Source organism: Ictidomys tridecemlineatus, chromosome 4 (assembly GCF_052094955.1).
Source record: "Ictidomys tridecemlineatus isolate mIctTri1 chromosome 4, mIctTri1.hap1, whole genome shotgun sequence".
NCBI classification, from domain to species: Eukaryota; Metazoa; Chordata; class Mammalia; order Rodentia; family Sciuridae; genus Ictidomys; species Ictidomys tridecemlineatus.
Window position 1 is genome coordinate 205,058,144 of NC_135480.1, and position 20,556 is coordinate 205,078,699.

The 20,556-nt window shown below is 55.9% G+C and overlaps 1 protein-coding gene across 1 annotated transcript; it reads left to right on the forward strand.

Moving 5' to 3' along the window:
- Positions 1–2,452: 2,452 nt before the first annotated feature.
- On the forward strand, positions 2,453–20,089 carry Prdm12 (PR/SET domain 12). Its single transcript, XM_078048414.1, has 5 exons — positions 2,453–5,923; positions 7,643–7,833; positions 9,280–9,435; positions 16,938–17,049; positions 18,452–20,089. Exons 1-5 carry the CDS (start codon positions 5,701–5,703, stop codon positions 18,868–18,870), a joined length of 1,101 nt encoding a protein of 366 aa, XP_077904540.1. The 5' UTR covers positions 2,453–5,700; the 3' UTR covers positions 18,871–20,089.
- The last annotated feature ends 467 nt before the right edge of the window (positions 20,090–20,556 follow it).

Sequence of the window (20,556 nt, forward strand, 5' to 3'; positions counted from 1 at the left end):
TGCAGTAAGTGCACCCTGACAGCTCTAGACTCCTCTGCTCCCAGACAACGTCAGAGAGGAAGCTCCAGGCAGGAGGAGGACTGGCATGAGGACCAGGAGGCAGGAAGCCTTGAGGGCCCAGGAGGTGGCTGGTGGGGTGGGAAGGGGCTCTGGTGGAGGAAAGGATATGATGGCGGGAGATGGCTCCTTCTGGCCACCCTGAGACTCACAGGAGCAGCAGGCAGCTGCGCAGACGGAGCCGTGAGAGCTGGGGAGATGTCGGGGAGGCCTGTGTGTCTGATGCCCTCAATCCTCCCTCTCTGCCTCCTCAGGCTCTTCTGCAATCCCCTGCCTCAGCTCCCTTCATCTGTCTTTCTGTCTCCACTTCTCATGTTTTGACTGTATCTGAGCTTTCCACATTGGCCTCTCTTTACACAAGTCTCTCTCCTCCGCCGCCCCCTCTGCCTCTGTCTCTCCTGACTTCCAAGCCTGACCCAGCGCCTCTTGCCTTGGTCGGGCCAGGGCCGTAGCGCTGGCATCCGCTGGCCTGGGGGATGGGGCATGGGCGATGGTGGTGAGGGGCGTTGTTTTGAGAGGCCCAGGGGAAAAGCCACCGGCCCTGGACGTCCAGGGAGACTCGCGTGCCAGTCACCTTCCGGCCCGGGCCCGGGCGCCAGCTCGGAGTTGGTCAGGCTCGACGTGGGAACCCCGGGGCGCGCCTTTGTCTCGCCGTAGGCCTCCGAGGCTAATTAGATAGGGTAGGAGTGAGGCTGCGGGGGAGGGGAGACCGCTGTCCCTATTCACCGCTTCACGTCCGCTACTCTGCCGGGCAGCCGGGCAGCAGGCTGGGCTGGTCCCAAGTCACGTCTATTGAAGCTGGTCCAGCCGCCCGAGGTCCCACACCACATGGGCAGCGGGTCGCGCCTTTGTCCGCGCCGCAGGGGGCGCCCTGGAGCCCTGCACCGTCCTACGGGAACCCGGGATGGGTGGGACCGGACACATGGGCCCCAAGCAAGGAGAGAATTTCCTGGGCCACCGCAGGAATGGAGAAAAGAAAGACTGAGACTGGTCGAGAGAGAGACGTGGGAGGAGGAAGCTGAGAGTGTGTGAGAAAGCGGGAGAGGGTCTCAGAGCGCAGGCGAAAGAGGACATTGCGGAGGAAGGGAGGAGAGGTGGAGACGGGGTAGGGTGGGGGGCGGGGGACAAGAGGTAGGGACAGCGCGACGGCAGCAAGTGCACTCGGAGCGCAGGGAGCAGACGGAAACCCGAGCAAGCAAGGACCGAGTCGCGGGAGGGGCTATCGAGAAGCCACCAAATGAGGAGGGACGCGCGGACGACGCAGGGGGGCGCGGGGGCCCCACTCCCGCCGCAGGGTTGGGGCGCAGGGGGCTGGGGACCCGGGTGGGGGTTCCAGGCGCGGCCACATTCTTCGCCTTTTTTCCTCGGGCTCATTCCGGTCGATCGATACCTGCGCGGGACCTGCCCCCGTCGCTAATATCTTTTTAATGAGTTCGCGGGGCTTAAAGCCAGAGAGATCTGCCCTCCAGGGTGGATTTTCGCCCGGCAGATGTTTCGGGAGGAGGAGGCGAGCGGAGCCCCCGGGAGGGAGGAGACAAATCTCTCCCTCCGAGGGGCGAGGGCCGGAGACTTTCTTCTAAAGTTCAAAAGAAAGGGGCTTTCACTCAGCCCCCAAAAATGTATTTCTCCGCGGACAATGGGCTTCTTTCTGTGCCTCCCCAGGCCGGCGGGGCGGTAGGGGCGGGGACCCGTGCGCTTTGGCCCCGCCTGATCAACTCGCGCCCCCAGGCACCCGGGCCCAGCCGCGGAGAGCGGGCGCAGGAGCCGGGAACCTGGCCTCCGCTCCAGACGTCCCACTGAAGTGCGTGTCCGGGCCTGAGAGGACCGTCGCGACGCACCGACGAGAACGAAAGTGCCCCGCCGGCTGATGTGCCGAGACTGGGAGCCTCGGGCTGCTCCCCAGCGCTCTGTGTCTCGTGGGTGCCATGCGGGGCCTGAATGGGTGCGCGCTGGGGCCTCTACCGGAGGCAGGACGCGTCACTGAACGAGGACCACCGGCGGGTCCCCTCGGCGTTCCGCCTTGCGCTAGGCAACAAGTAGAAATCAGCAGGCGCCGGGCGGCCGCAGGGCCCCAGCCCCTCCTCACGCCCTCCGGCCCCCACTCTCCCTTTTGGTCGCCCCTGCTCTTCTCTTCCACACCGGCTCCCGAGTGTCCCCCAGTCCCTGGGTCTGTCGGCCTGCCTCTGCCTCCCTCTCTCCTACTCCCGTGGGCTAGGGGGGAAGGGGAACCGGGCTGTGAGGATGACCTCCGAAGAGCCGCGGCCGATTGATTCGTTCCGCTCGGAGCCGGGACCGGGGGCCCGGGCGGCAGCGGTGGCGGCGGCGGCGGGGATAAAGATGTTCTCCCTGAAAGGGGGAGGGGGCGCGGAGCGGGAAGCGGGGGCAATTCACTCCTGGCCCGGCCCCTCGGGAAGCCCTACTGAAGAAAGGGGGCCGAGGCCTATTCAAGCCCTACGAGCCGCCCACAATGGGCCGATATACTGGGGGCTTCTCTATTAACGCCCATGAATATTAAAGAGATCGCGGAGCGGCGGCCCGTGGGCGCGAGGGTGGGGGGGCGCCTGCCAGCTCCGGCCGGCCGGTCCAAGGGAGGGGTCTTCGGCGCGGGCACACACTGCGCCTGGGCCCTGAAGAAAACGACGCGGTTCATCCGCTGGAACCCTGGAACATGTGATGTTTCCCCTCCACATCACCACGCGAAGCGAACTCAGGGGCCTTGCTCCCCAATCCCAATGGGCCCTGAGGCTAGGAGCTCCCTTTCCTAGGGGCGCGCCCGGGAGAAGGTACTGCTAAGCCAGAAACTCAAAATGCGAAAGCGCCCTGGAGACGCCCCAGATCTGCGGGCCTGCCTGCTGGAAGGTTGTTCTGACCTTTGCTTCTGGCCCTCCCTGCCTGCCAGGTTTGCTGATTCCGAGCAGAGCAAGGGAATGGGACTCCCTGGCCACTGCGGAGCCCAGGGTCCTTGCATCTTCTGTCCTCAAACTGGGATCTAGGACCCAAATACTGCGCCCCCGGAGCGGAGCGGAAGGACGCACAGACCTGAGGGCTTTTCTCAGTGGGGAGCGTCATGGGAATGTCAAAATCCTCAGGATTTGGGGGAGGGGGAAGTGACCTGACCCAAAGAGAGGCAAGGTAGGAAGAAACCTCAGTCCACAAAGTACGACCCAAACCATTGCACAGACAGGAACACTGAGGCCTAGAGAGAAGAACGCGTATCCGTTCTTGCGAGCCATGAAGTAGGTTTCCGGCCCTGGGAGCCGAGAGCAGGTTTGCCAGCACTGCTCCCCGACGTAGTCTCCTTTCCTGTACCCTGGCGCATTCTCCTCTCCATTTAGTCTAGTAGAAGCCAAGGCCCAGGCGCCAGTTAGGTCTTCTTGCCATAAACCATTGGATTCTAATCGCCCCTTCAGATTTGAGCCCTCAGGAGTGAACTAGCGAGTCCTGCTGGCGGCATCCGGAAGGGAGTGGAGGTGCTGGGACCCTACCTTGCCGGCTGCGCTTGCTCCTCCGCAGGGCTGCCCTCTGCTGGCGCGGTGCCCGATGGTTCTGCTTTCTGCGGTGCCTGCCCTGGACGCCAGGCTACGGTGGATCTGGGTGCAGGGTCTGAAGACTCTCTGGGTGCCTTCCCTTCTCAATGTTCCCAGGCAGGACCCGAATGTCAGAGACCACTGGCCAAAACTGGAGTGCCTGGGCCTGGGATCCATGGCTGCCAGGTTGAGGCAGATTTAGCAACGGCCCAGCGGGGTTTTTATCCAAAGGGTATTGAGACAGAGTCTGGTTTGTGGGAGTACAGGTCACCTTTCCTCCAACCAAGTTCGTGAACTTCAAGGAAGTTCTGAGTTGTTGGCAATGTCCGATTGAGACCTAATCTATGAGCCCAAACTAGCTGGGAAGGTGCAGAACACTTCCCTCTGCGGCATCTTAAGTGAACTTCACAAGTGTGGGGGTGGGAGGGCCAAGGACTTTGGCAGTTGAGGGAATGTTCCTAATGTCCCCCATCACGAGGTGTGTCTGGGGCTGGGATCGGAGGCGGGCGTGTGGTTAATCCCAGAGGCAGCCAAGCCTGCAAGAAGTTGTGGCTTTCCCACCTTGGTTTGGGCTCAGTAACTCCGGTTTCAGGAGAGGCAATCCCAAGTATCTTGTAAGCATCGGGCCAGAAAGTCTATTACTGGGGTGAAGTAGGAGAGGGGGAAAGGGAGGAAGGAGAAGGGGAGTGGCCGATGAGAAAGCTAGGAGCCAGGAGGAGAGAGGACGCAGCCGGCTTCCCCAGGATGTATCTCGGAAGCTGAGTCGCCAGCGACGCTGCACCGCGACCCGTCGCCGCGCAACTGGAGGCTTCGGAGGGGGTTCACTCTGAGGCTCGGCAGTTTCCACCCACGACAAGTCCAGGGACCCCTTTTGGGACTCATGGTATCCCACAGGAAAGCCTTTTGCAAGCAACTGGCAGGCAGTATGAATTTCGGTCAGCCGCTCCAGACCCCCCAACCTAGCCCTCCTGGGGCAGGAAGTCCGGCCGCCCACACACCCAGCCAGCCCCGACGGCAGCAGGGGCCCAGCCCCGGCAGCCCTCAAAGTCGGAGATGTTTTGTACCCGACTGCGCGCACCGTGCAGGGCAGTTGGCGCGGCCCGTGTAAAGCGAAACCCCGGCTTCTGCAGCGCGGTCTGCGCAGATTAGCGTGGTCTGAGCAGGAGCTGCGGGCCGCTGGGCAACTATTGCAGCCGGGGGCGTGGAGCCCCGCGGAGAATGGGGTGTGGAAGAAAGGCGAAGCCCTGGTCCTGACCAGGGAGGGGAGCGCAGTGCTGGCCGAGCCGTGAGGGAAGGCAGTGGAGGGAAGGTGACGGCCCGGGCGGGATGGCGAGCAGGGATCTTGCCTGGACAGGAGGTGACCGCTGGCCCACGGGGCCGAGGCCATGTGTCCCCTCCAGTCCTGTCCAGTCCCTGGAGTCCCTGAGAGCTTCGCCGCGCCTCTCCCCTGCTCCGACCCCTCCTCTACTCCCAGCGGGCTGAGCCTCCCTCCCGGCCTGGCGCTTCCCACGGGGAGAGGAGGAGGAAGAGGAGGGGGAGCAGAACCAGGAGGGGAGGGAGATGCGGAGGGGAACAGTTCGGAGCAGTCCTCGAGCCCCCGCCCCTCGCGCTCTCGCAGCGAAGGCTCCTCAGAGCCAGGCCGGGTACAACAAGTCTGTCCTCCGACGTCAGGGGGTCATTAATAACCAATTAGGAGGGTCACTGCGGCTCCTATAAAGGCGCTGAGATTTTGCCAAGGGGAAGACGGTCCTGGCTGGGTGTGCGAGAGGCGAGCGTGCGTCCAGAGCCCCTCGCCGGCGTTTCTCTGCATCCACTGCCTCCCACCTACCCCGAACCTCCCGCACCCGCCTCTGCCTCCACCCGCGCCTCTCCAGCCCTCTGCGCCGCCTCAGCCATCTCCGCAGATTTCTCTCTTCCTCTCTGCCTGTCTCCCCCTCGTTCACTTTCCTCCCAGCCACCCCCTCGCCACCCACTCCCTCCCGCATACTCCTCCTCCACATCATTCTCCTTCTCCGTCTCAGCTCTTTCCTCCGCTCCTCGGCTCCCCTCTCCACCGCCCACCTCCGCGCATCTGTCCGACTGCCCTTCACCGGCGCCGGCGAGCCCCGGGCCGCCCATGATGGGCTCCGTGCTCCCGGCTGAAGCCCTGGTGCTCAAGACGGGGCTGAAAGCACCGGGGCTGGCACTAGCCGAGGTCATCACCTCCGACATCCTGCACAGTTTCCTATACGGCCGATGGCGCAACGTGCTGGGAGAACAGCTCCTGGAGGACAAGAGTCACCATGCCAGCCCCAAGACGGCCTTCACCGCTGAAGTCCTGGCGCAGTCCTTCTCTGGAGGTGAGTCGAGCCGTCGAGGCTAATCCCATGCTCTCCTCCCGGGGACCCCCAACCCCCAGGATGGCCACCACAGGAAGACAGCGGGGATACCAGACCTGGTGGCAGCTCAGATCCACCTGGGTGCTCGCGCCACTTAGTTTCCCCGGGTTAAACCAGGACTCAAGCAGCGACGCCAGGGCGGGGCCGGGGTCAGCCCAGCGCCCAGCGCTCTCAAGGACCCGATCCCAGCCACAGGCCCCACCGCTCCGGGCGCTCCCCTGCCCCTCTCTCCTCACCCCACCCTCCGCCTTGAGCGGGCGGTTCCCGGCATTTAAAGCCTTACTAGGCGTGTAATAGCAGTTGACTCAAAAAGAAGGGGTTTTAAATTCATTTAGTTAACTTGGGCTTGACCCCCGAAAGTTCCCACTTAAACCAAGAACTTTAAAAGGCAGCGGGGGCCCGGGAGGGGGCCGAGGGCGGGCGGGCCGGGAGAAAAAGCCGCAGAGAGCTAGAGAGAGAAAGAGAGCGAGAAAAGTTTCTTTTCTTTAAGATGTCTCAAGTTCTTATTCCTCATTCATCAACCCACAAACAATATCTTTCCCCGGGCTCTGGCATCTCTGCGCGTCGCCCTCTCTTCCCCCTTTACGATTTCTGTTCCTCTCTTAATTTACCGTGAAGACTAATTCCACTTCCATTCACGCTATGTCAACCATCTAATCCCTCCTTTTTGTAAGGGGAATTCCTCGGCCCCTTTTAAACAAGTCCCCTCCGCATTGAGCTACAATTTACTGCTACAGCATTCTTCCAGGGCTAATGAATTTAGAATTAGCAATTTCTTTCGAATGGAGCCGAATGAATGCGATCACTTTAACAGCGTGACAAATTGCCAGCCGCGCCGCAACGGACACCGTTTAACCCCCCCTTTCAGCCGGTCTGCTCGCTGGGTATTTTCCCAGGTAGCTTAGAGGGGAACCTTGTAAGACATGGAGGCCGCCCCTGTATGCCTCTCCGCTCCCACCCCGGCCGCAGAGGCCCAACAGGGGGACCCTCAGGAGGTTGGGGGCCGCTGGCTCTTCCCGGCCGGGAGAGGTGACTTCAGAGCCGCCTGAGTCCAGCGCCGCCCTCCCTGGCACCCAGAGCCTAGGAGCAGGGAGGGCTTGCCCGGGGTCACACAGCCAGAGCCCAGCCCAGCCCTTCACTGTCAGTGTTTCTTTTCCGCCTCTGCGATCTTGGAGTCGGAGATCTGTCCTCAGTGCTGACCACGTCCGGGCTCCTCCGCCCGTGCCCTGTGCCTCTAAGCGCACTGCGCGTGAACTCACCGGCTGCGGCGCCTGGAGCAGGACTGGGCGAGAGTCCCGGATTGGTCGTTACCTCCTCGCGGGACCAGGCCTCAGTTTTCCCGTCTGTAAATCCGAGTTCTGCGGTCGGCGCATTAGTTCTTAAACCTTTCGGAGTAGAGAATATTTTGAGAATAAGTGGAAACTAAAAATTCGCCCTTAGAAACGAACCCCAACGCACCACTTGCTTTCGAGGGTACCAAGGGTCCTTCGTTGCAAACAGAGGAGACTGATCGCTGAGCCTCTGCGCTTGCCCACTCCTCCATCACTGGAGAGATTTCTCCGCAGTTGTGGCCGCTGGGGTTGGCCGGGTTGGGCAGGACCTGGGTAGGGGTCCTGGGCCCAGAAGGGCTGGGCCTCCTCTGCGAAGGCTTTGACCAGATTCCTCTGCATCTGGCGGCAGAGGTGCAGAAGCTGTCCAGCCTGGTTCTACCGGTGGAGGTGATCATCGCCCAGAGTTCCATCCCTGGAGAGGGCCTTGGCATCTTCTCCAAGACGTGGATCAAAGCAGGCACCGAGATGGGCCCCTTCACAGGCCGTGTCATCGCTCCAGAGCACGTGGACATCTGCAAGAACAACAACCTGATGTGGGAGGTAAGAGTGGACTGGGGGAGAGGAGCCAGCGGTAGGCAAGGATTGCTGTCCGCTGTGGGCAGATAGGCTCTAGAGTCTGGCCCCATTGCTGCCCGTTTTCTTGTTGGGAGCTGAGGTCACTGGCGGCCTGGATGCCCCTGAGGAGGACCCTTAAAACCTCCGTGTGCATGGAGCTTTCTCTTCCTGGGGGTCCCTCCCTGGGTAGGCCACAGTGGGGAAAAATCTGACCCTCCTTTCTCGGGCTAACCCGGAGTACCAGGATGTTGCCTCCATTTCACAGGGAGGGTCTGAGATGGAGAGTCCATCTGGGTCCTGAGGCCAGCTCAGAAGCCATCCCTGGGGAGGACTTCCCCACTACCCACATTCTTTCTCGGGCTACAGAAGTAGCAAGGAATACCCTCAAGTCGAGCCCCAACCTGGGGTAAGGTGTCTGGAATGGAAAATGGCAGAAGTTTGTCCTTCTTAAGAACGGGCTTCCCCTCTCCAGGCAGAGTAACATCCAAAATGATGGTTGCTGATTGGCATTGAACCGGTATCTGAATCCCCAGCTGGTAATTCGTGGGGTATCTCAGCAGCCCTGTGAGTGATCATCTCCTCTTTACTGAAGAAAACTGAGGCTCAGAGGGGCTTTCCATTCCAGGTCTCCTGACCCTACCCCACCCTCACAGTGTTAGACGCAGGGAGGGCCTCCCTTAGGACAAAGCCATCCTGCAGTGATTCCTCCTTCTGGGGCCCTTACCTAGTAGAATTGAAAACCCCCAGGCCAGATGGTGCACTCCTTCCCTCCCTTATGGCTCCCCCAGGGTTCCACCTGGCAGATCCTAGAGGAGCCCAATGAGGCAATCCTATAGCTGGTCACAAGAGCAGGAGGAAGGGAACAGGGGGGTGACCCAGAGACCTCTCCTCACTTAACTCCTTTCCTGGACCAGTGGTTATCTTTTCCAGTTGTGGCTGGGTCAGAAAGTCAAGGTGTAGTTTGACCTCTGAGTGCTCTTGGCAGCTCCCAGAAAAAGGCTTAGGCCAGACCAGTGCCACAGTGAACCAGCCTTCCTCTCCAGGCTGCTGTGTCCCCCTCTTAGGTCCTGGCCAATGCTCCTCATTGCTCTGGGGAGTACCTCTGCATCCTCCAGAAGATCCCTTGGAATGATATCTTGGAGACCTCCTTATTTTCTGAGGCTGGAGTGTATCTGGCAGCAGGAGCATGGCGTGGTCAGCCTGTAGAGCCCCGGAGACAGGCTCCTGTTGACAACCTCTAGCCGGCTACACTCAGGCCAATCACTGCGCCCCTTGCCTCCCCTTCCTCAGCTGGAAACAAAAGTGATGATAACTTTTTCCACTTCCTGGGGCTGTTGTAAGAGTATGGCTGGCCTGGGGCTTGACCCTGACCACAAACCACACATGTGGCACAGCCCTGCCTCACCTGCTCCCTGCCCCACCTGCGCCCAGGTATTCAATGAGGATGGCACAGTGCGCTACTTCATCGATGCCAGCCAGGAGGACCACCGAAGCTGGATGACCTACATCAAGTGTGCCCGGAATGAGCAGGAGCAGAATCTGGAGGTGGTCCAGATCGGCACCAGCATCTTCTACAAGGCCATCGAGGTGTGTGTACTGTCTGTCGTGCAGGAACCAGTGTGGGAACCCTGTGGGGAGAGTGCCAGGCAGCTGCCTTCTGGGACCACAGAGCACTGAGGGGCATTGACACAGGCCCAGCTGGTCCTGCATGGGCTGGAGGGCTGAAGTTCATGCATCATGGTCTTCAGAAGCATGTTCTGATGGGGGGGGGCTTTTTGCTGCAGATCAGAAAAGGTAGAGATTTCAATGTTGTGCCACTGTGAATGTCCCAGGTCTCAATAGTCTCAATAGTGAGTTCTTGGGAATTGATTGAGGGCGTGCTGGGGTTCAAGAGTCATAGAGACCCAGAGAGGGAGATGTGGAGTGGAGGGTGGGGAATGCTTTTGGGTGGGAGAGGGCGTATGCGTGCCCAGCATTTAGCTGAGCCTTGTCCCTTGTTCTGCATGCATGTCTCGCTGGTGACTTGTGGATCATGACTTGAGTGTCGGCGATAGCTCGCTGTGTCAGGCTTCTCCCAGACGTTGGATATGCATTATCACATCTAATCCTCACATGGCCCTGCAGGGAGGATTGAGATTAGTAGAGTTTACAGACACAGAAACCAGGTCTCACTTGGCGGCAGGCAGAGCTGGGGGCTCTTGCAGGGACTCTGGGGGAAATGTCAGCACTAATGACTGTGCTGTGAGCTTTTTCAGAGAAGCAAGGAAGGTGGCAGATGGACAGATGCCCCTTTCCATGGTGTTCCAGGAGCTTTTGAAGGGGGTGAGGGCTAAGCCAGGGGCAGCACCTGGGAAAGGTCAGGAGGAGGATGGGAAAGGAGGTGTTCCTGGCAGGTAGGGAGATGCTGGGCAGGGGCAGAGAAGCTGAGGGAGTGTGGGTGGGGATGGTAATGCTTACTGTAGGGCGAGCAGAATGGTAGTAGCTGAGGTGGCTGCAGCCGGCATTCTCCCCGGTCAGGGTCCCTGGTGGGAAATTTGGTTCTGTGTCTGGTCCCAGAGAGTGGGATGGGCCTGAGTACTCTGTGGCATGGTGGGGGCTGTCCTATGACTCTTCTCTGGACCTTATGCTTCTGTTCTTACATGGGGAGGGGCAAGCAAGGCCCTTTGGGATGGGGCTGAAGCTTGGTTGAGGTTTAGAAGTGGTCTGGAGGAGCCAGAGAAGGACTTCCCTTTAATCCCCTTCCTTTGCTCCCTGGGACTCAGAACCTCAAGCTTTTCTAAAGATGCCCCAGGGTGCTCAGGCCTACTAGTTTCTGGGACTCATATTCTCCCTAAATAACCAGGTCCCAGGGACTCTCCAGGGATGATAACAGGACAGCCTTTGCTTGGGCCTGGTGTGACCAGGAACTGAGTCCCAGCTTAGAGGTGAGCCTCAGTGGACCAGAAAGAGAGGGTAAATATAAAGATGAACAAACAGGTCTTCCACAGGAGCCCCAAGAGGAGAGCTAGGATGGATAGGGTGGGTATCAGGAGAGACCTAGGCAGGACAGGGGTCGCTCCTGTGACCATCCTGCTGGAACACTACCTCCTAGCATTGGCCTCGGGAGCAGCTGAACCCCACTGTTTTCAGAGTGTATCCTCCTGAGCACTCACATCTTCCCAAGGCTCCCTCTTATTCTATACACTGCCACAGTCACCTCTGTCCCAGCCCTGACGTAGGAGGGCCGCACCGTCATTCTGCCCTTCTCACGAAGACACATGCATGTGAACAGGGACACTGGCCAGCAATGCCTGTGCCATCCTGGCAAGAGGACTCCTGGCTGGTGCAGACATGGGGTCTGAGTCTCACGTTGCTGTGCGGGAGCAGGAGATTCAAACAGGGCCCAGACACATGAATAGATGTTTATACAGAAACGCAGAGTCAGAGGGCTAAATGACTGACGGATGTCTCCAGGGAGGGATTGGAATTTATATGATCAGGGGGAAAGTTCATCTACATTTAACCAGAAATTTAAGTAGATGCAAGGATATGATGTATATATGATATGGATGCTGCAGATAGGTTCCTCTGACGTGGCTATTAATGCTTTTTAGGGCCAAACAGACTACTAAAAAGGAAAAAGGAACTGTTTGAGAGAGGGAGGGACAAGGAAATACAGAATGCCCCAAATTACTTTTCATGAATGAAGTTGGGCACTTTTTTCAAGGTAGCAATTTTCTCAAAACCATTTTGTCAAATTGTCAGAGTACACTTACCAGATCAATTGTGTGTCAGGCTGCACATGACCACCATCGGGGCAGGGCCGAGGCGCAGCACTCACGCAGCCCTACTGGACATATCGCTGCCACCCAGGCCACTCCCCAGATGTCTCTGGAATAAATCAGCTGTTTGTTCTGCGAATATGTGGGGTTAGCCAAGGAGAAGGACCTTTGCTGTGATCTGTTTTCTTAATCTTTCTGCCACTCACTAGTGCTATTTATATTTCATAACACTAACCCTCTACTTGCCAAAAAGGGGGAAGGACATCTTTAGTCAATAAGCACAATATACTATTGCTGCACTAAGACTTTCCCAAACAAAATCATAGCCCTCCCAAAGGAGACAAAGGCTGTGGGGTTTCCAAGCACAGATGAATCTGTGGGAAAATTTTGCATCTGATTGAATCTATTCAGGTGTTATTCTTGGATCTACGGGGACAAATGCCATTTTCCTTTTGACCTTGCTCATTGGTGAATGCACTTAAATTCCTCTGATTGGTAATAGTTAGCATCACTAATAATCTAATAATGTTACCATCTGTGGAGCATTTACTATATGCTGGCACTGTCCTAGGTCCTTTTTAAAAGGTCTTAGAAACTTTTTTGGGGGGTGTGCTGGGGACTGAGCCCAGGGCCTTGTGCAATCTACTACTGAACTACTCCCCAGCTATGCACTTTTTAAAAATATAATCTGGTCAGCCCCATGAAGTGCTATTACTATCCCCATTTCATTTTATCTCATTTATTTTGAGTTCTAGTGATTAAACCCAGGGCCTGTGCATGCTAACCAAGCACTCTACCACTGAGCTATACCATAGCCCACTCTCCCCATTTTAATGAGGATGAAACTAAGGTTTGGAGATTATGGTGAAGGCTGAGCTGTGATTAGAACCAGGGCTCTCTGGCTGCAGAGCTGGTCTTCATCGCCTGGCTGTGTGGCCTCCCTGGCCAATATCTATTTGCTGGAACTCTATTAATTGGTGTGTCAGGACATCTGTGTACAATGGAAATTGATGTTCAGCCAGATGACACTGAGATCCTTCTACGCCAGGGCTTCTACCCATGCAGGGAAGGGGAGGGCCTCGGAGTCTCCTGGGAACATAGTCAATGGTGTGTCATGAATTTGTATTAGGAAAACAAACCTCAAAGCCTATTATTTCCAATTTAAGCTAAAAATGCAAAAAGTGGAGCCGGATAAACTGGACTGATCAGGAAGTTTCCAGAGAATGAGCTCAGAGGTCTTAAAATTTGTCAAAACAAGATTGGGTATAGACATTTCTCCCAAAGTTTTAGGATGTGGATTGTACACCGGGACTGGTTCTCTGGGGATTGCTTTAATCAGGGTGTGTCTGAGCCAATCTCTGCTCCCCAGAAAGGCAAATGACTGGCTGATTCTGGTTCTCCAAGCCCCAGACATTCTGGCTGGACCAGCCTGAGCGGCAGCAGCGGGAGCCCTCACAGGCCCTTGCAGGGGACCTAGGCACTCCCTGCACTTAGTTGGTGGGATATTGAAAGCCTCAGGATTTTGGACTAGAAGCTGAAGGTTCCAGGGCCTCCTGGGCTTGATCACAGGAGTTCGTTGGATGCGGGATGCCTGGAAGCAGTTGGAGCCCAGAGGCGAGGGTCCAGGACCCTGAAGGACAGAGGAACTCCTGGTTCCCCTTCTTTGTGCAGATGGGGCAGCCCACCCCAGCCCTCCGAAGATGGCTTGCCGCCGTCTGGGGAATGTGTTATGCTCAGTTCCCGTAGGTTCTTTTTTTTTTTTTTTTCTTTTCTTTTTTTAGTTCTAGTTTTAAACACAATATCTTTATTTTATTTTTTATTTTTTTACTTTTATGTGGTGCCAGGCATTGAACCCAGTGCCTCATGCATGTGAGACAAGCACTGTATCAGTGAGTCACAACCCTGGTCCCCTGTAGGTTATTTGTAATAGATTTTCCTTCTTTTAAAATCGTTGTTTTGTTGTGTGTGTGTATAAGAAATAGATGTGCTCATTACTTTTTAAAAAATCAGATGAATCAAGTAAAAGTGAAATCACTCTATCCCAAGATGCTTCTCTGCTCAAACCTCAAATCAGCATTTTTTTTCATATCAAATCCTTCTGGGGAAAGACACCTAGAGAACCAGCGGCAGCAGCTGGGCATCCAGAGTGGGAGAGTTACTTTTTTTTTATCTACCCTGTTGCATGCTTATACATTTATGCCCATGTGCTTTAACTGTTAGGTTAATGAGTAAAATTAATTTTAGTACATTAAAAATATTCTAGTAAAAAATGAGTCTCCTTATACTACAACTTCCCATTGAACTTATTTTAAATATTATATTACAAACAATAATTTTGAATAAGAATATGCAAGACTTCAACCGGGCACCGTGCATGTACCTGTCATTCCAGTGACTCAGGAGGCTAAGGCAGGAGGATCACAAGCTCAAGGCCAGCCTGAGAAACTTAGCAAAACCCTCACTTTCAACAAGAAAGAAAGAAAGCACGGGAGTGGGGGTTGGTGCTAGGGAGGTAGCTTACATGGCTAGGGTGCTCCTGGGTTCAATTCTCAGTACTGAAAAACAAGCCAAGATGTTCTGATCTTCATCCACCATTCCCATTGTTATTATTTGTTATTACATTTATTTTGCATTTAATGATAGTTTTTATTTTCAATTAAAACAGAAAGGCCAGTGTCAACTTAGTAATTGATTCCCGGACCTTAAGACTGGAGGTGGAGACCTCACTTAGACCATCATCAGCCGGGGCTGGCCCACCCTCCCTTCCATAGCGGTCCTGGAGGGGTGGGCTTCTATCCCTGGGAGATGGAGCTAGCCAACTGAGACATACTGGTGGGGGACTATTGTTTTTGAGGCATTTGGACACACGGAGAGCAAAGTCCCTAGTCACCCTGAGCTTTCACTGTGTCAACAGCCCCATACCACCTTGCAGGCTCTGTGGGCACTGCTGCAGGGACATGATGTGCCAGATCACTGCCAGCCTCCCTGAGATGGGTGAGTCAGAGAAAATAATAACTGGCCCTTCTGTGTCTTCATTGTGCAGAGCTTTATTGCGAGCGGCCTTGTTGCCCCAACAACCATGCAGGGAGGCTGGGGCAACAAGACTGTCCCTATTATACATACAGTGGAGGAAACTGATACCCCATGACATGAAGCTGCCAGCCAAAGTCACTCACTTAGCAGGTGGGGAGTCTGAGTGGACCCCGCCATGCCCGGCTCCAGGCTGAGTCCAAACCCCTTGCAGCGTTGTCTCTGGAGAGCAAGCGCAGTTGGCTTGGGGAGCTGACTATCTAGAGGAAGCCCCAGGCGGTTGGGTCAGGTTTCCACTGAGACTTGAAGCCAGGGGATGGGATGATATTGGAGGTAACTTACAACCAGATTCATTGGGTTGGGGGACCTAATGCCATCCTCATTTTAGGAGACAACCTTAGAAAGGCAGAATGACTTGCCCGAGGTCATGCAGGGACCCAGTGACTTAGAGCCCATCTGCACCATCCTGTAGAGTAGCTTCTTATACAAAGCATCTTAATTATTGTGAGTTCTATCACCCACTTTTCTGATGGGTTCAAAAACCTCTTTCTTGGGGCTGGGGATGTGGCTCAAGCGGTAGCAGGCTCGCCTGGCATGCGTGCGACCCAGGTTCGATCCTCAGCACCACATACCAACAAAGATGTTGTGTCTGCCGAGAACTAAAAAATAAATATTAAAAATTCTCTCTCTCTCTCTCTCTCTCTCTCTCCTCTCCTCTCTCACTCTCTTTAAAAAAAAAAACTAAAAAAAAAAAAAAAAACTCTTTCTTGTTCCTTTTCTAACATGGGCCTCCAACTCTGACCCACTGGCCTCTTGAACAGTAGCCATGACCAGAGAGGCCACAGTGACGCTGGCTGTGGTGCCCAAATCTAAACTGCCTGCTTTCTTTGAAGCTCTGCCTAATTTCCCTTGGTTTCCACATTTAACCCCACGCAATCACGGCACGTGTGGTACTCTCTGCTGGTATCTTGTCACTCACTGGTCATGGGCTGCGGTGCCCTGTGATTGAGTGGGAAAGGGCCTGGTGGCCTGGGCCGTCTCAGGAGGATACAGTTGCCCAGGCCCCTCATGCCTCCCTGCCCCCACTCCTCCTCTCCTGCTCCTTCCTGTCAAGGTCAAGCACAGAGCTTGCTGGGATGGTCTGAGGGTCTTCTGGGTTCTGAGCAGAGGAAGGAAAACAAGGTGAATCCAAGGGTTCTGAGTGTGGCAGGGCTCTGCAGGCTGGACCCAGTCGGAAGAGGAGGGGGCCTACTCCCTGCCCATGAAGACCAAGGGGGGCTTCAGACACCCCTATGTGGAATTCTATGTAAATTTTTTTGTGCTTCAACTAAAAGAGGACCCACCAGGAAGACAGAGCAGCTGTTGTCTGGGGCTGTTCCTCAGGGAATCCCAGGGCACGTGCCACAGCCATGTTTCTGGGGCTGGTCCTCAGGAGAATGATGGGCTGTCCCTTCTCTTGTGTGTCTGATTGGGTTGGGGCTGAAGGCCCCCGACTCGGGAGAGGTAACTGGCTTTCACCAAAGGCCAAGAGGGCCCCTGGGGATGGCCCCCTGTGCTGACTCAGGAGTAGGCCTGCTGGTCTCCCTGGTTAGTCAACAGCCATTTCCCATGCAGGTCTTCCCCTGAGAGGAACTGAGTCCTATCATCAGTTCTTGGTCATGGACCTAGAGCATGCTGAAATAGACTTCGTGGAAGGCTGTGTGTACCCTGGTGCTTCCTGAAGTGGAGGTGTTTGTCAACCTGAGTTTCTTTTTTAGCATCTGCCAAATGACTGGAGCCATGCAGGGCCCTGTGCTGGGCAGGGGAAGTAGGTGTGATGTGCTGCCGTCTGTGGGTGCTCGGGATTAGAGATGTTTCCAGAACATTATCAGACAGGGTGTAACCAAGCACTACAGGGCGCCCTCCAGCCCACGCTCCTCCTCCTCCGAAACATCTGGCTCAGCCCTGCAGCACTGGGCTGGCTGTTTTCCCTGGGTAAGAAATGAAGTTTTCTGGCTTCCATCTTCTGTTACTTCTATTCGCTGTGAGGCTTCTGTTGCTTGAACACTCTGTTGCGGTGGAGTTAGGACAGAGATGTTCAGGAGGTCCAGGCAGGGAGAGGGAGCAGAGGGCTGTGATGTCCCGGCACCTGCCCAGTCTGTGCAGCTTGCTGGGGCAGATCAGTGGACATGGAGCAGGTGTGGCATTCTTGGGGCTGAGGCTGGATGCACATCTCCTGGCTGTGAGGGGATGTTTAGAGACTCCTGCCTCCCACTCCCCATCTGCTGCCTCCCTGACCTCTCACCTCCATCCCTACAGATGATCCCTCCGGATCAGGAGCTGCTGGTGTGGTATGGAAACTCCCACAACACCTTCCTGGGCATCCCGGGTGTGCCAGGACTGGAGGAGGAGCAGAAAAAGAACAAACATGGTAGGTATTCCCCACAGGGCCACAGAGACAAGACCCATCAGAGCATCCCTCCACTAGGGGGAAGAAGGGGCAGGGAGCCTCCTGGGAACCTGGTTCAACCTCATGGGCATCCAGCAGATGGGACCTACTGACCCAATGCGCCTGGTGTTCCTGGAATGCCCACCATGGTCCAAGAGTGGGTGGAAGACAATCCTCTTGCTTTCTGACCAGAATAGGTTGTCTGGGGGCAGGTGCAGGTGCAGGTGCAGGTGCAGGTGCAGGAGACCCTAGTCAAATCCAGCTCCCATTTGACCCAAGCCAGGCCCTTAGCTGGCCCTAGAGAGGTGATGGGATATGGCAGGAGAAATGGACAGGGCAGCAGGAGGCTTTATTGAGTTCCAGTTCTGCTGTTCAATCTTGCGAATGGCTCTGTGCCTCAATTTCCTCATCAATAAAGAAAAGGTGTTGGGCAAGGAGATCCCGAAGTTCCCTTCCAACTCTGCACACAGCCTGTCCTGCCTGGTTCCTTGTCCAGGAACACAGTAGCTGCTCGGAATGAACTGCTGGAATGAGGGCAGAGCACACAGCCTGACTCCAGGGACAGTGCCCATCACAACAGAGCTCTTTAGCTTGAGATTTTTGTTGTGCCAAGCTTTGGACTAGCCCTGGTTTCCTTGGGTCAGAAATGAAAATCTTTGATGAGCATCATTCCAATGGGGGCTTAAAAACCCTTGTGAAATTTGATTATCCCTAATTATAAGCGACGACCTACGGCTCACTAACTACTGTTTATGGAACAATTGTTCTGCAGCTAATGCTTTACAAACATTAATTTCTGATTCCTACCACCGACTTAATGGGGGGTAACGCTATTACTACCTCCATTTCAGGGATGGCAAAACTGAGGAGCAGTTCATGGGTACAGAGGGCACTCAGTAAATATTTATGAGATGAATAAATTATTTTTCTCGGCGGGGTGTTTCTTAGTTGCTATCCTTTATACCGTAAGCCAGGTCATACATAGGCTGAGGTTGGTAAAGAGCTTAGCACAGAAAAAACTTAATAGACAGTTTTCCTACTCATTTCAGGAAATCGCGCCTAGCTGCAGAGACAGTACCAGGTTCCCATATTAGGGATGAGTAAGTTCAGGTTTAGTGAGGCTGAGTCGCAAAGTCCCCTTGGTCTCCCAGCGTGATCTGACATCCAGCTCCCATTTGACCCAAGCCAGGCCCTTAGCTGGCCCTTAAATCGGTCGGCAGCGCAGGGCTCCGTCAGCCCTGACCCACGCAGCGCCGGAGGCTGCCGGGCAGTGGGTGGGGAGGGCGCCGAGAGCCTGGGGCGGACGCGGGTTCTAACGGGGCTGTTCCTCTCTTCTCCCCTCCCTGCCCGCCCCGTCGGCCTCGCGCCCCGCTCGCGCGGCCAGAGGACTTCCACCCGGCGGATTCGGCGGCGGGCACCGCGGGCCGCATGCGCTGCGTCATCTGCCACCGCGGCTTCAACTCGCGCAGCAACCTGCGCTCGCACATGCGCATCCACACGCTGGACAAGCCCTTCGTGTGCCGCTTCTGCAACCGTCGCTTCAGCCAGTCGTCCACGCTACGCAATCACGTGCGCCTGCACACGGGCGAGCGCCCCTACAAGTGCCAGGTGTGCCAGAGCGCGTACTCGCAGCTGGCCGGCCTGCGCGCCCACCAGAAGAGCGCGCGCCACCGGCCGCCCAGCGCAGCGCTGCAGGCGCACTCGCCCGCGCTGCCTGCGCCGCATGCGCACGCGCCCGCGCTCGCCGCCGCCGCCGCCGCTGCCGCCGCCGCGGCGCACCACCTGCCGGCCATGGTGCTGTGAGCGCCGCTCCCGCTCCCGCGCCTGCCCCGCGCGCTCCCGGACCTCTGCCGCGCGGGCCTCCCGGCTCTGCAGACTTGACCCTCTCGCAGTACGCCGCCGCGAGCACGTCCTCGCGCGCCGTAACTGCGCCCCAGAAATGACCCCCGGAACACTCTTCACCCAGTTTCTCAATGAGGACGTGAGGGGCGACGTCCCTTTTCCAGGCCACCTGGCTGGTGTTGGTTGCTTGGCCGCGCCTTCTCTTGGGAGGGGTCTCCATGCCCGGCCTCACCCCGGAGTCCCTTCTCTGGTCAGTCCAAGCGGGCATCGCTCTGGTGGGTGGCAGGAGAGAGGACTGAAGATCTCCGAGGGCACTCAGCTCCCACCGTCCCCACACAGAGCCCCACGCTTCGGAGTGAAGGGAGAGCCACCATCTCTGCCTTCTGGGATCGGGGTCCTGGGGTGGCCGGAGTCAAAGACACAATCTTGAGATTTGGGAGCTATTGGGGCCTGGGGGCAGCCAGCAGTGACCCGGAGAGATCTGAGATTTCTGGGCCCTTATTTCCTGTAGGCCACCTTATCCCGAACGTGGCTCCTGGGGATGAATGAGGCACGAATACTTTGCAGTGTATAAGCGGGATAAGAGTGCAGGCACTGCGAATCCACTGTAGGGCCTCCGAGCCAGACAAGACCCTGCCCTCTTTGGGCCTCAATTTCCCCATCTGTAAAATGAGGGAATTAGACCAGCCTCCTGTTCAGCTCTGATGTCAAGCTTGAGAAAGGAGAAGTACCCACATCCTTACCCCTTCGCGCACCCTCCAGCAAGAGCAGGGCAAGACTGCGTTGACTAGGTTGACTTCTCTGCGGCTGAAGCAGTTCCCAGCTGCGACGGATCCCAGGGGTTGCGCCCCGCCTGCCCACACTTTCCCTGCTACCTGCCCATGTTTTCTCCAGTTCCGGCCGTGGGCGCCCTCTGGTGTCGTCTCACACCTTGCAGAATTCCCGTAGGGGGTTTTTGTAAAATTAAAAAAAAAAACAAAACTATAATAATATTAATAAAAAGTATAAAGTGTATAGAGTTTTCAAGAAACCGTGTTCTAATTCCAGAAAATGGTCACTTTAACTTTGTAAATATTTATCTTAAAATGATATTTACAAACTGTGATATATATTATTTGATTGTATATGTACAACTGTAAATACATTTGTACCTCTCTTGTATTCTAAAATAAAAATTACTTGGAACATTTATCACCTGGCATCTGAGTGGGTGGTTACTTCTGTCTTCATGAGAAGGAAATATAGAAAGTGCTCAGAAGCTGGAAAGGGGGTTGGTGAGATTGTTCCACTCACTGGGGCTGTAATCCACCATTGTGCTCTTGGTGTCACACTAGGTGCAAAGCCCAAAGAGAAGGGCCCCAGTGCGCATCTGGAAGTCATAGAAGGGACCCGGCAGATTTCTCTTGGCTTCCAGCTGACTCACCTCATTTATTATTTTCCCAAACACTTTTTAAAAAAATTTTTATGACCAAATTGAAGGGGTTCAGGGAACCAATGGGGGTGGACCAAAATGACCACCAAGTGCCCTCCCAACGCCTAGTCTTTCCAAGTGCCCGGCACCAGAGCCACTTAAAAGAAGACCAGGGAGCAGGAAGGCTGTCAGGTTAGGTCTGAGAGACTTCATGGACAACATAAGGCTAGACACGG

Coding starts and splice junctions, on each gene's coding strand:
- Prdm12 (XM_078048414.1), top strand. CDS start 5,701: ATGATGGGCTCCGTGCTCCCGGCTGAAGCCCTGGTGCTCAAGACGGGG. Junction 5,924..7,642: donor GGCGCAGTCCTTCTCTGGAG/GTGAGTCGAGCC, acceptor ATCTGGCGGCAG/AGGTGCAGAAGCTGTCCAGC. Junction 7,834..9,279: donor ACAACAACCTGATGTGGGAG/GTAAGAGTGGAC, acceptor ACCTGCGCCCAG/GTATTCAATGAGGATGGCAC.